We start from the raw sequence: 15,922 nt of genomic DNA on the forward strand, positions 1-15,922 counted from the left end.
TCAATCAATCCATACAAATATTGATTGAGCGTATTTTCTTAGAGGACGCTAGTTATTTCCCTCAGGCTGACAGTCAGAAAAAGGACAAGAAAGTGGGCAAGCTTACTTTGCCTCATATTCTAGACTTTTTTCCTAAAGCATCAATCTATTAGCATAATATCTCAACCTCTTCAGCATTTCTATAGCTTTCTTTTTTTTTTTTTTGTGAGGAAGATCAGCCCTGAGCTAACATCCATGCTAATCCTCCTCTTTTTTTGCTGAGGAAGACAGGCTCTGAGCTAACGTCTATTGCCAATCCTCCTCCTTTTTTTCCCCCCAAAGCCCCAGTAGATAGTTGTGTGTCATAGCTGCACATCATTCTAGTTGCTGTACGTGGGACGCGGCCTCAGCATGGCCGGAGAAGCGGTGCATCGGTGCACGCCCGGGATCCAAACCCCGGCCACCAGCAGCGGAGCGCACACACTCAACCACTAAGCCACGGGGCCAGCCCTCTATAGCTTTCTTACTCTCTTCCCTCAGTACCCAGACTTCTTCAAAAAGTACCCAGTAGAAAAGGCAGTAAAGACCTAGAGAGATACGGCATATGACTTTAACTTCATCTTGAAAATTAAAAATAATGTTTAGTTTATCTTTTTAGGATCAATTCCTTGCAGCTGTAGCCCTGAGAAATGATAAATATCAGGGGTAACAATTACCATGTCAAATAACACTACTCTCTGTATTAAGGGAACTGGATGAGACACTCTACCTGAGTAAATGAAATGTACTTGGTCCCTCTGGTTTCTAGAGCTTTCATCACTTTCTATGATCTCTCTCCCATTACTCCTCCCTTCCAGTTTAGAATAAAAGGTGTGAACAGGCTGCCATCTGAGCAGATGGTGGGCCTCCCTACAAAGAACAAGGAAATAATAATATCCTGAGATTTCCTGAGAACACGCAGTAATAGCCTGGCTTCAAACTGTCTCTAGAAGTCAATGAATCACAGTTGTTCCACTGGGGCTGGTAACACTACCTAGGAGCAACTGGAATTGTATGGGGACAGGAGGGGGGATCCTGCTTTCTGGTTGTCACAATGATGCTAAATACCCTGTAACGTGGGCCAGTCCTCCACCTCAAAGAGAAGTCAATGAATCACAGTTGTTCCACTGGGGCTGGTAACACTACCTAGGAGCAACTGGAATTGTATGGGGACAGGAGGGGGGATCCTGCTTTCTGGTTGTCACAATGATGCTAAATACCCTGTAACGTGGGCCAGTCCTCCACCTCAAAGAGAAGTCCAGCCCATGTGCCAGCAGCACTCTTTGATAAACAGTGAGTGAGCTTCTTGAGGTAGCGACACTGTCTTAATTCATCTTCATAAACGAGTCCCATCATTCTTTAGCATCTAACAAAACACCCAGAGTCATTCGACAAGGAAGAAAGAAAGAAGGGAAGGAATGAGGAAAACAGGGAAGAAAAGGACAGGGATTACAGACATTCTAAATCCCTATTCTGCCATCTGAGTGGCCTGGCCCTGGACAGGTTACTTTACCTCTCTCAGCAGGTGTCCTCGTCTGTCAAATGGAGATAATAGCCCCCATCACCATAGATTCAGTGTCAAGATCAAGTAAGAGAACATGTCCAGGACCTACTACAGGGCTAGCAGGTGTTCAGTGAACATTAGATTTTTCCCTTTTCTTCCCCATGAAATTGCTAGTTGTCTGTATTCAGATGTCTTGTAACATCAAAGGGTGGTTCTCCTCAGAATGTTGGAAGTGAGCTGGTACCATGAATGGAAAGACTAATTGTTCCCTCAGTCTCCATTATCTTCGCCAGCACACACACAATCACTGAAGCTTTACAGCACAACCGTCCTGTTATTGGGTGAACTTTGGACACCCATAGCACAGGGTAAGCACCATGCGCTCCTAGAGCCCCAGACTTCCAAGAGTCCCGCAGGGACAGAAGGAAGAGCGATGAATGAGTTTCTATTTAAGGGAGTCATTTCTACTCACATCTCTCTGGGGAGAAAAGGCTTTATTTATAAGGATCAATGAGAACAGATGTAAGGTTCCCCCGGCTCTTCTTAAGATGCTTTCCTTCCTTTCTGAACCTCCTCCCAAATTCAAGACCCAGAGTCCCAACTCCTTCAGCAACACCAAAAACACCACGTATAACCAATCCTGCCCTGGCATCCCAGCAGCACCTTATGGGGGGAGGGTGCCTACCAACAACAGGAAGACTTATCTAAACTGGGAACTCCCCTAATGGAGGCTCCCTCTGTATCTTTAGAGGAATCCCTAAAATTACATTATAATTGAATTTACTCCATGGTCACATACATGCACTCCATTAACCAGAAGGAATATACAGCTATAAAATGTTTGTGCAAGTCAGAATAAAGTAGGCATTGCCGTCTCAATCCCCCTGCAGACAGGGAATGTGAATCCATGCTGTATGGGACTCCATGCTGTATAGGACCCCATGCAATTCACTCTCAAGCAGGAGTGACAAGTGCCCCAAAGGCAAAGCACCAGGTCTCGTCTGAGATTCCTAAAAAGGAGATGGTTTGAATAAAGTGCAAGAACTCTGATGGCAAAGAACAGTCCAGTCCTGGCTCTAGCTCTTACCGACTATGTGACTGCTTTGGTCCTTTGCCGTGACTTCCAAATCCCTTCCCGATCCTGACCCCCTGCTCTCTTCCCAGGCTTCCCTGCCAACTGGCTTCCAACTACATTCCACCAAGGGTTTGGGTGGGTGGGGGGAGCACTGGAGAGACACTGGAAGGTGGGAGGAAGAGCCCCTCTCTCGGTGGTTCCAGCACCTGATGCGGTGCCAGCTTCGGGAGGGCAGGCAGATCCTGGAATTCCACCTTCTCCCTCTGCCCCTCCAGCCCTAGTGGTGGCAGTGGCTTCCAGAGGCTGCTAATCTCTGGGTTGTCTGGCTGGCTTCCCAGCTCCTCCATCACCTATATAATTTATTTCCTATATTAAATTCCCTCTGTTGGAACTATCTCATGTGGTTTTTGATTTCCTAAACTGAACTCTGGGCTGTTTCTTAACCTTTCCAAAGAGTTTTCTCAATAATGACAAAACCTACATTAACAGGGTTGTTAATAAAACTAAAGACAAAAGTATAAACACAGCAAAAGTAAATACTTGAAAATGTAAATACTTAAAAGAAAATACTCAAAAACCCTTTTTTCACATGGAGAACCTAAGTGCTAGCTGCATGTTGAAGAGCAAATCCAAGTAGGAGATTCTCAGGTAAAAATTCTGGGTCAGTCTGAGGCTTCCCTGAGAAAGAGTCCAACATGACTGTATTCCTCCTGGGTTCATTAAAAGAAATATCTTAAGCTAGTTTTCCTTTTCCTCCCAGCCTCTCTCCCTTTAATTCTACAACCTGTTTTCCAAACAAATGTAAGCTGGAATCTCCCCTCTTGGCGTCACCACGCTCACTCTCAATCCACTGCCACAAGGATTCCTGCAAACACGCAGCCTGGTAAAGAAGTTTCTAGCATAGGGTGAACTTCTGTCTCTGGAGGAGAAGAAAGAACCTGAACCCAAAGGACGTTTCTCATTCTTGGTCCTGGTTTCAGCTTGGGAACTAGCGAAGAAGAACTTATGGGCTGGAGGTGAGGGGAGGCCATCAGCTAGCATAAGGCAAGCCAGCCCTGTTCCTGTGCTTTGGGGTTGGTTTCTCACTGTGTATTTTAATTATGTTTCATCAAGAATTACCAAGAACAAAAACAACTTCTTCAAAAATAGGCATTTTTTTCTATCGCAAGTAAAAAATAGTTTTTATTTTTGGTGGTTTTCATTAACAGGATTTTAATGGTTTACAAAAAGTTTTTTTTTGCTAGGTCAAAAAAATTCATGGTTCTTCAACACTCTCTAGATACAACAGCAAGACACCCTGGCTCCAGTACTGTGAAACAAACCAGCAGAAAGCACAGGTTCTTAGTACACCCTCAAGCACCCACAGAAGCAGCGTAGCTCCATCAGGTGTCATTCCTCTGTTCCTATTCCCTTCACAGAAGGCAACCAACACAACAATCATTCTTCCCTGTATTCTAATCCCTGAGGCCGGGAACAGGTTGGGTTCTGCATCCATGTATGATATTATCATTTTGTACTGAAGCAAAGACAGGAGACTGTCAAGTCTGGAGTAAAGCAAAATTCCATATGCTTTATCAGAAGGCCGCCTACATACACAGTCAGTATTGTCCGTGCCTCTTACACAGACAGTGGAGGGTTGGGGAGATGGGTACCAGCCCACCCTGAACGTCGGCTATATTCCTGCAAAGAAAGGAAAGGGCATTTAATGGGAAAAATGAGTCACTGAAATACAAGTATGCCATGCATATAGCCTAAATATTAACACTGAAATCCTTCAGTTTTAAAGTACGTTAAATACATATTATGTACATCATTCAGCAGAAAACTCATAAGAACAAATGAAAAGAATAAGACACTGTTTTTTAAATCTTAAAGCAATAGGACGGACAGGTTAAAAGCATTGCAAACTACCGATGACTAGAGTTAGAAAAGCAGGCAGCTTCCCAAGGGCTGACTAAATGTACTCCTCCACTGGGGCGATGGTCAGGGCGAGACTGGAGTTGGGCCACACAAGCTCTGCCTGGCAACACTGGAGAGAGGCTGTGGCTGGCACAAGGGTGACCACTCCTTTCTGGGCCTGTTCCCACCCTGTCTGCAAGGCAGGGCAAAGCCAGCTTCAGAAGGCCCTGCCACTGTGGTCAGAATATAAATTCGACTCTACCAGGCAGATACAGAGGATCAAAAAACTGAGTTGCTAAAAGTTGCCTTGTAGATTTAAATTTTTTTGTTTGTTTGTTTTGTTTTGTGGGGTGTTTTTTTTGTGTGTGTGTGTGAGGAAGATTAGCCCTGAGCTAACATCCGATGCCAATTCTCCTCTTTTTGCTGAGGAAGATTGGCCCTGGGCTAACATCTGTGCCAATCTTCCTCTCCTTTATATGGGGCACCGCCACAGCATGGCTTGACAAGCGATGCATCAGTCCGTGCCCGGGATCCGAACCTGCGAACCCCAGGCCGCCAAAGCGGAGCGCCTGAACTTAACCACTACACCACTGGGCTGGCCCCAAATTTTTTCTTTTTTTACTGGGAGAAGATAATGAGGCCCAGGAATGCAGAGTACAGAGCTTCCAGAGTAAGACAAAGTTCTGTGCTGGCCTCCAGGCTCTCCAACATCTATCTGAAGCGTTCTGTCCTCCTTGCCTTTTCTATGCTATTCCCAAATAATCAAGACTGAAGGTTATCACAGGCCACATTTCTGACAAAACACAGAAAAATTCTACTGACCCCCTTGGGGAAAACCTTTTGATAACAAAATTATTACCCAAACCTCCATGAGTGATTAAAGAGCTCAAGTTATATTTATTGAACTTCAAACATTCGCCAAGCACCTTAAAACAATTCCCAGATTTAGGTGTTAATCTTAAGGCTGTGAAGGTCAGCGATCAAATATAAAAACACTTCCTTTCATGATTTAAGTAAGACATTCTAACCAGATTTCCTAGATCACCATATAAATACCTTCAATGGCTACCAACACTGAGCTGGGTTCTCCAGGGCACTGGTTCTCAAACCTGACTGCACCCTGGAATCCCTTTGGAAGCTTAAAAAAATTCTCTTAATGATTCTAATAGACAGCAAAGTTTAAGAACCATTGCTGTAGGGAACAAAAAGAAATACACAAAGTGGAAACAACCCAAATGTCCACCAGCAGACATTTGATGAGTAGATAAATAAAAAGTGGTGTATCCATACAATGGAATAGTATTCCGCAATAAAAAGGAATGAAGTCCTGATACATGCTACAACACGGTCAAACCTTATAAACATTATGTTCAGTGAAAGAAGCCAGTCACACAAAACCACATACAGTATGATTTCATTTATATGAAATATCCAGAATAGACAACTCCATAGAGATAGAAAATAGATGAGTGGTCCCAGGGAGTTGAAGGGAAATGGGGAGTGACTGCTAATGGGCACGGGGTTCTTTATGGGGTAATGAAAATGTTCTAAAACTGATTGTGGTAATGGCTGCACAACTCTGAATACACTAAAACAATGAACTGTCCACTTTAAATGGGTTGACTGTATGGCATGTAAATTGTATCTCATAAAGCAGTTAAAAAAAGAGAAATATAAACTCTATGCCCAGCTCACCAGGAACTTACAATCTAGCTGTAGAGAAAAAAAACATAGATACACAGATACATATCAGAGATTTTAAAAGGCCATTAAAGAGAATTGCCTAATGCAGAAAATAGAAACTCTAAGTTCAGAAGGAGGCTTCAAAGCCAAAATGATTTGATATTTTTCTTTTCTTATCCAGTCATTCTTCTCTGATTTGAAAAAAGCAATGGAGAGTTCAGATCTCGTCAGCATGCTGCCCATTCTACAGGCCCCAAAGTCTCAATTTCCAAGCTTGTGAGAAAGGAATGACTACTTAGCCAAGGAATGTTTATTTTTAATCCTTCAGAATACAGGCTGTTGATGGCTTATAATGCCTCCAAGAGTCAGTTATCAAGAGTGCCTTTGAAAGATGGACTTGGTGCTCTGAATCATTCTTATGCCCTAGATTTGTCTTTTACTACTACCAGAGTTTGGGCCAAATAAACTTACATGCTCACACACACACAAACACTATCATATACAAGGCTTTGTGACACACAGGTATTACAGGACATATGCTGTACAAATGACTGGTTCAAAGTGCTTCCCGCCTTCAGAGTTCCTAAAATTCTTAACACTAATAGTTAAAAAAAAGTGTTTCTTGTGGGAAGGGCTGACAAATAGAAAACTCCCATTTTAGGTAAGGAAGGATTTTGTTTAGCAAGTCTTATTTTGGTTTTTTTGGGAGGGAGGGGAAAGGTTGGTGTAAGAGCACAATTTGTATTTTTCTTTTTTGTGTGTGTGAGGAAGATCAGCCCTGAGCTAACATCCATGCTAATCCTCCTCTTTTTTTTGCTGAGGAAGACCGGCTCTGAGCTAACATCCATTGCCAATCCCTCTCCTTTTTTTTTCCCCCAAAGCCCCAGTAGATAGTTGTATGTCATAGTTGCACATCCTTCTAGTTGCTGTATGTGGGACGCTGCCTCAGCATGGCCGGAGAAGCGGTGCGTCGGTGGGCGCCCGGGATCCGAACCCGGGCCGCCAGTAGCGGAGCGCGTGCACTTAACTGCTAAGCCACAGGGCCGGCCCCTGTATTTTTCTGATACTGTTTGGGAATTATACACTTGAACATATTTTCGCATTCATTTCCAGAAAACATACCATTATCAATTAAAGAGGCCTTGGCCTATACCTATGAGCCCTTTTAATAAATGTTTGTTGGAGTGTATTTAAATGCAGGTGGCAATGAAATTTTAATAACTTCTAGAAATCATATTATCAAAATATAAACTCTATTCTCCCTTTTACAGTCAACTTAAAATAAACAGACAGCCACAGGTAAAGGAAGCAGGTTAAATATTGCATTTGGTAAACTTGTCCTACGCCCTGGTGTGCAAATGTTTCCAGCAAACCTGCAGAAGTGGCTGAGGTTGGCATTTAAATACCCTGAGTTTACTCAGACCAACTTTTAGGCAAATCATCCACTGGATCCTAAAAACCCTGCAGCATACTTAATTCACACAAATAAGACAATAATTCTGAAAACGGTTTGTTTAACGACAAGGACTAAGAAATAAAGTATTGAATTTTGAAATATACTGTTCTTAAAACCCCAAGTAAGCTTCAATTAGATAGACTTTAGCCCTTACGCTTGCTTCAATGCAGAAAGGCCAAGACAGATTAGTGTCTAATTTGAGCCACAGGTTTCTACTAGCTGCCAACTCAAATTCTCCCCTTCTCCCCCCTTTCCTTCAACTTGGTTTAACCCAGTCTGTCCTGCTCTTCACCACATATACATCTTTACTACCAAACTTACTTTTGACCACTACTTCCAAACGAAAAGAGCCAATGGAACAGGAGAGTACACCAACGAACAAGGCAAACAAAGGAGAACAAAGACTCCAGGAGCTAAGAGATTTAATCAAGAAAAAGGAAACCGGTCCCTGAAAAAGCCTGAGGCAGAATCTTGAACACAGCTGAAATCCCAGGAATTTTAAAAAATGATTATTATATTAAGAAATAGTCCTGCTTCTGTAAATTAACCCCCCACCCCCACCCCCCAGGCCTCTGTGACTTCCTGAAAAGGCCCCCACGCAGTAATTCCATCAACAAGTTGTATTTACTCTCACTGTATTTAAGAGGGTCCACCTTCCCCCTCACATATACAGTTACTGAAATTCGTGGTTAAGCAGAAAAGGTGCAGAAATTAATCTTTTTAACTCCTGCCTCTCTATCCCCCAGTTTTTCTCAATTTATCTACTTTTTCAAGCATGAGCTTTTCCTCCTGTTTAAAGTTTAACTAGTCCTGGTCCAGTTTGGAAGTGGTGATTAAGAGCCATCGGAGTCAAACTACCTAGGTTTGAATCCCACCTCCGCCACTCAATAGCTGGGTAACTTTAAGCAGGACTCTTGCCCTCCCTATGCCTCTTTTCTCACCTAGAAACTGGAGCTAATAGTATTTCCCACAGGGTTACTGTGAAATTACGCATGTGAAGCAATTATCGCAATGCCTGGCACGCAAGGAAGTGCCCAATAACTCATCTATCATCGTCATAGTGCCAAATTCTTCCTGCACCCAAGCGTTTACATGGAAAAGTTACCCCAGATCGAGGAAATATTATTTATGCAAAACCCCCTTTAAATGCGTTCAGCCAGTAGCGAGGAAATTCCCAGGAAAAAAAATGTGCTTATTGTCCACAGAGAATTCCTTTTCTCATGCAGCTCTGTAAGTATAATTCATCCTGAATAAAAATAAATATTAAGAAAAATAATGTATTTGGCTTTCAACTCTTCCCGGTAATCCTAAAGACACTTGCTTTTTCCAGCATTGTTTATAAAAACCCAAGTTAACAAGAAAGATTCCAAAATGGCCCAAGTTATTTTTAATGCAGAAAGATTGATGTGAGTTGTGTATTTATCCTCCTGCATGCCACTTCCATGATCTCTCAAGAGATTCTTCACCTATCTAAAAAGTCAAGTTGTTGTTTGCTTAACATTCATTCAGGAGATGAGAGGCCTGTCCTATTTTTCTTTTAAAAATAATCTTATCAGTCTATTGCCAAGATCAACTTCATCCCTCCTATACGAAAGTACTTTCTCTCTCCAAGACACCCTTGAAAAGAGTAATGGATGGTTGCTTCCACCTAATGGAGATACAGAATTGAAGACTCTTCTTCCTGCCCTGTTCGTCAAAACCTCCTCTGCACAGAAGACGAAAAACTGAATGATACTCCAATCTTACACCTGGAGTTTCCTGAAAAAAGGTCAGAATCCACTTCTGACTCTTTGTTCAAATCTTTCTGGACTACAAACAGTGATTTAATATGAATCATAGTTATACACATGAAATTGATTCTAAATTTTACTTCATTTTCTTTTTTCATAGTCTTCAAATATGCATATTGATGTCCGATTACAAAGGCAGAAAGGCAGTTACCCCATCAAACATAACTGGAAAATTCATATTTAAAAGAGAAAGCAGTACGTGTGCTTTACGCATTTTTGTATATAGAATGTTAAATTACATAGTAAAGAAAGAAAAAAATAAAAAATAGAGGGCTCTAGGCTACAATTCCTGAATTTAGGAAAACTAAAGTCCATTAGCATCATATATCTTTTGGTCATACAGATTACTATGTAAATGGCTATATAGATTACTTTTGAACAGCAGCTAAACAGAAAACACAATTTACTTTTTCATAGTAGTGGGAAGGCGAGGAATACAATCCTAATCATTACTGGGGGAAAGTTCAAGACAAAAAGCTTTAAAGAAAAAAAAAGCACAATTAATACATTGTCAGTAACTTAAAACCTTACTTTAGATCTTCAGGATCAGTCTAAAACTTTACATTTAAGAGCACAAACATATTTATTGTATCTATTAAGTTATACATCTCCTTGAACCAAATATTTTTTCCTACGAACCCAAGTACAAAAAAAAAATTTGGAAATATAAATATCTACTCCTTTAAGAGTCCCTACAAAGTATGAACAGAAACTTGTTTTCACTTTTTATAACAATTTACAGAACCTGTTAGCAAAGAACTATGAAACACAAATGTCTCATCCTCTGCCCCTGCAAAAGAAGCAACATGCCAAGAAATCGAGGCAAACTGTCAAACAGAAAAGCAAAATTATATAAAGCACTCAAAGGAGAAATAATATATGAAAGCAAAAAATTACTAACAGCCTAAAAGCAATAGAAATGCTAATGTACACTAGCAACTCTTACCCTTGACAGCAGAGAAGAGAATATCCTGCTTTATACATTTTGGAATTGCAATTCTGAAACGCTAAATCCAAAGACAAAGCCGCCCTGGGGAAAATAGCAATTGCGCAACAGATCAACAGCTCCAACTTGTCCCTTGGCCCCGACGCGGCAAGGTTTGCACGCTATAAAGCAGGAAAGGGCCAACCGAGGGCCGCCGTGACAGCCAACTGGCCACTGTCACGGAAGCCGAGGCCACGCACGCGGCGTGCGCCACCCGGAGGCACCTCGCGGGGATCGAGACGCCCGGGGCGCGGCCGACTCTGACCTCCGAGTCCGCTGCCCCGCCTGCACTTCCCGGCCCGTTGCGAGCGGCTGACCCGGGGTCTACGAGCCCAAACTTTTCCCACCGCACGAGGGAGCGCGCGGGGCTCGGTGCCGCCGCCGCACGTCGGGGTATCGGAGCGAGCTGGGCACTTCAGGACCTCCTCCCTCCCCCACCCTGGGGGTTGGGCTTTCTCTCCCAAGTGCTTAAGAGCGATCGGATGGGGAGACTGATTGATTACTTTGCAAAGAAGCATTCCTGTACGGCCCGGCGGGGTGAGCGCGCCGCACCGCAGCCTGCGCTCCCGGAGCTCATGGGGCCAGGGGGCGACGGCAGAGGAGGGGCTCCGGGTCTCTGCCCGGAGGGGACCTCAGCTCCCCCGAGAGCGGCCCCGTGACTAGGCACATTTTTGCCGACTCCGAGGCGGGGGAGCCGCGCAGCCCCGGAAGGGCCGGGCTGCGCCGGCTCAGACCGCCAGCGTCCGCCCCCTCCTGCCCTGCCGCCCGTGGGACTGCTCGAACTCGGGAGGCTGGCCGGGGCTCCCACGTCCCAGCTCCGGCGGCCGGGGACACCCCTTCACCCCACGCGCGTGGGCGCAGCCCCCAAAGCCCAACCCAGTCGCCCTCAGGGGCCGCGGGCACACTGTTGGTCGGACCACCCGACCGCGCCCCCACTCCACTCGCAGCCCCTTGGGTCCCCACTCCCCCTCCCAGCCCGGCCCCGGCGCAAGCGCAGCGGCTCCAGTGCGCGGCCGCTGCAGTTCTGGTTCCAGCCATAGACGGGAGGAGAAGCCGGCTGCAGCTGTCCCTCCCGGGCCGCGGCTCCCTCGGTCCCCTGTCCCCGTCCTGGCACTACCGCGGGGCCCGGAGGGCCGGGGCAGCACCTGCTGGGACGGCTGTCCCGGTGGCGGCACCTCCAAGGCCATCATGCTGAGCTGAGGACCGTGTTCTGGGGCTCCCCGACGGCGGCCCTGTCCCGGCTGCCGAGGCGCGGCGCGGACAGGGCGGCACGGGTGGCGGCGGCTCCTCGGGTCTCCCTCTCCGCGACACAACCGGAGTCGCCGGCCGGGCCCTTGCCCTGCTCCGCCTCCCGCCCCCCGAGGGCGGGGCACGAGCCCAGGCCCTTCCTTCCCCCGCTGGCCGCGCGGGCCGAGCTTCCGAAAATCCCCCACCCCCGCCCCGGCTGACGCAAGAAGCTGGCGGTCTGGGGGCGGGGAAGGGCCGCGGGCGCGGGTCCCTGTGGACAGGCGGGCGGGGTGCCGGGAGGAGGGCTGCGTTAGCTCCCTGGTCTCCGCTCTGAATTTGCTCTGCCCCGCAAACAAAACCCACGCTCTCCGCCCGCGAGATTAAGAGTTGTTTGCAAGGTCGCTGGGGTTCCGGCGCTTTGAAACAGTTTAAACAGTTGGAACAAACACGCCTGGAGACCCGGCAGAGGCGCTGGTATCGGAGCTGCGCCTCCCTGATTTGGCGTTGCAGAACCTTGCCCCGCTTTATCTCACCCAACCGCCCGGGAGTGGCGCCAGCCCCGGGGGCGGGGGCTGAAGGCTGGGACCCAGGCCGTGCGCACCGCAAACTGGCCTCTCGCCCTCGGTCCCCCCCCCCCGGGGCTGGAGCCAGTGGGACTTGCCCAGGGGAAATGTGGACCGCGCGGGGAGCTCGTGCTCGCAATCACCCTGAACGCCCTCCACTTACTCCTACGCGCTTGCACTCTTACTAGACTCAGGTTGCCAAGGGCAAACGGAGAAGTCTCTTTCGGTCGGAGAGTGGTCAGTATTGCTGGCCAGGAGCTCTCTCTTCCCACCAAGGCGCGCGCACCACACCAGAGACGGCGTCCTTTAACACTGCGATAATGCAACATGCCATAATCTTTGCAAGTTTCTTTTCACGTACGATATAACTTAAGAAATAAAAATGAAAATAAAAAAGATCAAGTTATATAATAGTTTGTATGATAGGGACCCGTTTTGTAAAAACATGTGCCTAGAAAAAAAATTGAAAGTTGTTCGCCAAAATATTAATAGTTGTAGAATCATGAATAATTTTTATCTTTCTCTTCGTTACTTTAAGTATGTTTTAAATCTAAAATGACTATGTATTACATTAAAAACAGTTATTTAAAAATTAATTATTGCCCACAGAAAACTTCAAGTACTTGAAAACAGGAATATTGTGACATCTTTCAAGATTTAAAAGAGAATAGATAAATGGTTTTGTTTTGGTTTTTTCTTTTATACATTAACAATCTTCCTCACTCTTTAACAAGTCTGCTTTTCAGTTTCTAGCTTCTTGGAATTATGCAAAACCAGGTGAGTAGACAGTGCCCGCAGTGATTTTACTATTTCATTCAAAAACCTGACGCCAAGGGGGAAAAAAAAAAGCCTGACTATAGCAGATCAACGCCCTAAAATCTGCAAAGAACATACTTTCTCTTGGTTGCATAATTTGACACTCCCCGGATTTGTCTGTAAATTTATATGTTCAAATATTCCTTGAGGTAAGTGAAGCCTAAATTAATTGCTTGTAATTGAAGCAAGCTTCTTCAACTTGAATTAAACCCTTTCAGATGTTATGTGAAAAGCCGGCAAAATGATCTGCACACTGAAAACAAGTTTAGGGGAAGTTATTTACAATGAATCTGACATGAAACATGCAGAGACATAACGAAATGACATGTCTGCGTCAAAGAAGGGCACAAGAGTATATTCTTAACAATTCAAGTTACTTATTAATACTACTAAATCTGTGAAGGCAGACAATAAGCCCAGGAGGTAGGAGATACTAAAGTCATATATGACATGGTTGCTGCCCTCAAGGAGTTTATAAAGTGTTTGGTATTTCCTTGTTAAGCAACAATTTTCCATTGAGTTTAGATTGAATGAAATAACCTTTACTTTTACAAAATGGCAATTGCTGAAAGTATATTATTTCAGGCACCTGCAGAGTACATATTTTCAAAGGGAGGAGAACAATATGATGAGTCTGAACATGTTTAAGAAAAATAAACACTAAGGAAAAGCTGTTTGGTGTTAAATGGTGGTTCAGCACAAGAAAAGGGAACCCCAGTCTCAGACCACCCATGTCAAGGAGGTTCTCAGTCTTTGCAAACACTGAAATGAGATGGTCTTCATGTGAAAACCTAGGCCTTCCCCTCTAAACCTACATATTGTGCTATGGGGGCACAGATGCTGCACGTTCAGAAGCTCCAGGGGAACAGGAAAGAGGATGCTGATTTTTCTCTCCTGTCCTGGTGCCAGGGGAGTCCTTTTTACTGCTAGGGTCTCCTAGCTACTATTTTATTTTTTCCCCCACTTGGTTTCACGTTCTACTAACCCTTGTACATTTCCATTGATGTCTGAATTTTTTGCTGTCTTTGGAAAGACAACCTTCCATATATGCTAGAAATGTGTCAGAATTGTAATACTTTGCTCTAGAATTCTTATAAAAAATGAGCATCATCAAGTAAGCCTTCTGAGTGTGCAAAGTTTGGATAGTGATGCAGTGACCCATTATTTCACCTTCTTCTTGGTGATCTAACGTGCCAAGTTTGAAAGGCCCAAGAAAGTACCACGGTTTCAAAATCCTTCATCACCTTGAGACTTCTTCCCTCTTCTTTTCACTTCCCCTTAATTGTACTCCCTGTTCAAGCCAGAAAATATCCAGACTCTCTTGAAATTAGAGTTGAAATTCTAAATTTGTCCAGCTTACAAGCAGCTAGTTTCCAAAGGTGGCAACCAATGAACCACCCTTCCTGATATTGATGTGCTTGTGTAGTCCCCCCACATTGAATCAAATGACTTGCTTTAACTTATGGAAGGAGGCTGGAAGTGACACTATACCAGGTCTCTGCCTAAGCCTTTAAAAGGCCTGAAAGCTTTTAATTTTACACTCTTAGAAGTCAGCCATCATGTAAGAAGTTTCACTCTTCATGGGAAGACAGCCATGGGGACACCCCTGGGGGATGAGACTCCAAGTGGAGAGATGCTATATGAGCCAAGAAGGCACCAGGCATGTGAGTGAAGAAACCCACTTGGACCTTCCAGCCTACCTAGTCAAGCCCCAGAGGACTCCAGCCCCAGCTGCTTTCTGACTGCAACCATAGATGAGAAACTCCAAGCAAGACCAGTAGAAGACTGCCTGGCTGAGCCCAATCAGTCGAAAGAATTGTGAGAGATTATAATGTTATTTTTAGCCACTAAGTTTTGGGGTGGTTTGTTTCACAGCAATAGATAACGAAAACAGCATATATTGAATACAGAAGGCAAGGTTTCTCCTGGCTGCCTTTTGTTTGTTAATCATCCTTAGGAGCACATATAGGGATGGTACTTTGCAGTTTAACAGATTCTCAAATCCTCAGAAGCAAATTGCCCTCCCTGTGAAGGAGGAAGGTATCTTTCCTATAATATATACTTGTTGCTACATACAAAGTAAATCACCTCATCACAGCATGCATCAGTATCATACTATTAAATAGATGATAGTGAGATATTCTCCTTATCAAAATACACTTAAGGAACACAGATATTTCATCAATTAAGTAGATGGAGGTATAAACACGTACAGAGATTCTGGCCCTGACGTGACCTCATTTATACCAGTTATGTAAGATACTTGCTGAATATCTGCTGAGGGAATTTGAACTTCAGGAGCAGCATGCCCAGTGGATAAACTGAACTCCAGTACAGCAGCATTCAAAATAATTGGGGTATTAATTTCAAAAAAACACCCATAACCTTGGTTCCTTGGTGTGCACACTTCACTATGCAAACTACTGATACAAAGAGCTGTATATCTCCAAAGCCAGTTTTAACTCATAGAGTTTCCTGGTCATAATAGAAACAGTACTCTGCAGGAACTGCAGGGCAGTAAGTAAAGAGAAAAACTCAGAAGTTTAAGAGTGCTTTTGAATTATATGTGTTGATACCTATATAAATATACCTGCACAGGAAAAAAAGACTGAACATATACGCTCCAAAATGTTAACCATAATCATTCTGATTAGATTACTGATAATTTTATTTTTCTCATTTTTGCCTGTCTGTATTTTCCTAAATAAATATGTATTACTTTTATAATGATAAGCAAAAAAAGTGGTGGTGGCGTGTAGTGATAAGGAAGGAACACTTGCTTTTCTCCCAAGCCACTGGGTCCATTTCCTTTTCAAACTGAATTTTAACCACAAGTTTTGAAAATCTTTCCATTCTGCATTTACTAGAGTGGAGCCTGGAGAATTTAACCACATCTTTAAGTATGG

General features: G+C 44.3%; 2 protein-coding genes across 4 annotated transcripts in view; one reads left to right on the forward strand and one right to left on the reverse strand.

Annotated features, from left to right (window-relative positions):
• The window catches only part of NFE2L2 (NFE2 like bZIP transcription factor 2), a 32,715-nt gene extending 20,951 nt beyond the window's left edge, over window positions 1-11,764 (reverse strand). The window contains exon 1 of one of the 3 annotated variants that reach the window (XM_087435426.1): window positions 11,556-11,764. Coding sequence is in view for 1 of the 3 variants with exons in the window: in XM_004426661.3 (XP_004426718.1) it covers window positions 11,556-11,600 (45 nt within the window). In the remaining 2 variants the exon portion in view is untranslated. Of the gene's footprint in view, window positions 1-10,371; window positions 10,628-11,555 lie in introns of those variants that run through there. The other 2 variants (XM_004426661.3, XM_004426662.3) reach the window with 2 other exon arrangements.
• Window positions 1-15,922, forward strand: part of AGPS (alkylglycerone phosphate synthase) — a 404,117-nt gene that overhangs the window by 148,938 nt on the left and 239,257 nt on the right. The window lies entirely within an intron of this gene.

This window comes from Ceratotherium simum, chromosome 9 (assembly GCF_057802395.1).
Source record: "Ceratotherium simum simum isolate JZ-2026a chromosome 9, ASM5780239v1, whole genome shotgun sequence".
NCBI classification, from domain to species: Eukaryota; Metazoa; Chordata; class Mammalia; order Perissodactyla; family Rhinocerotidae; genus Ceratotherium; species Ceratotherium simum.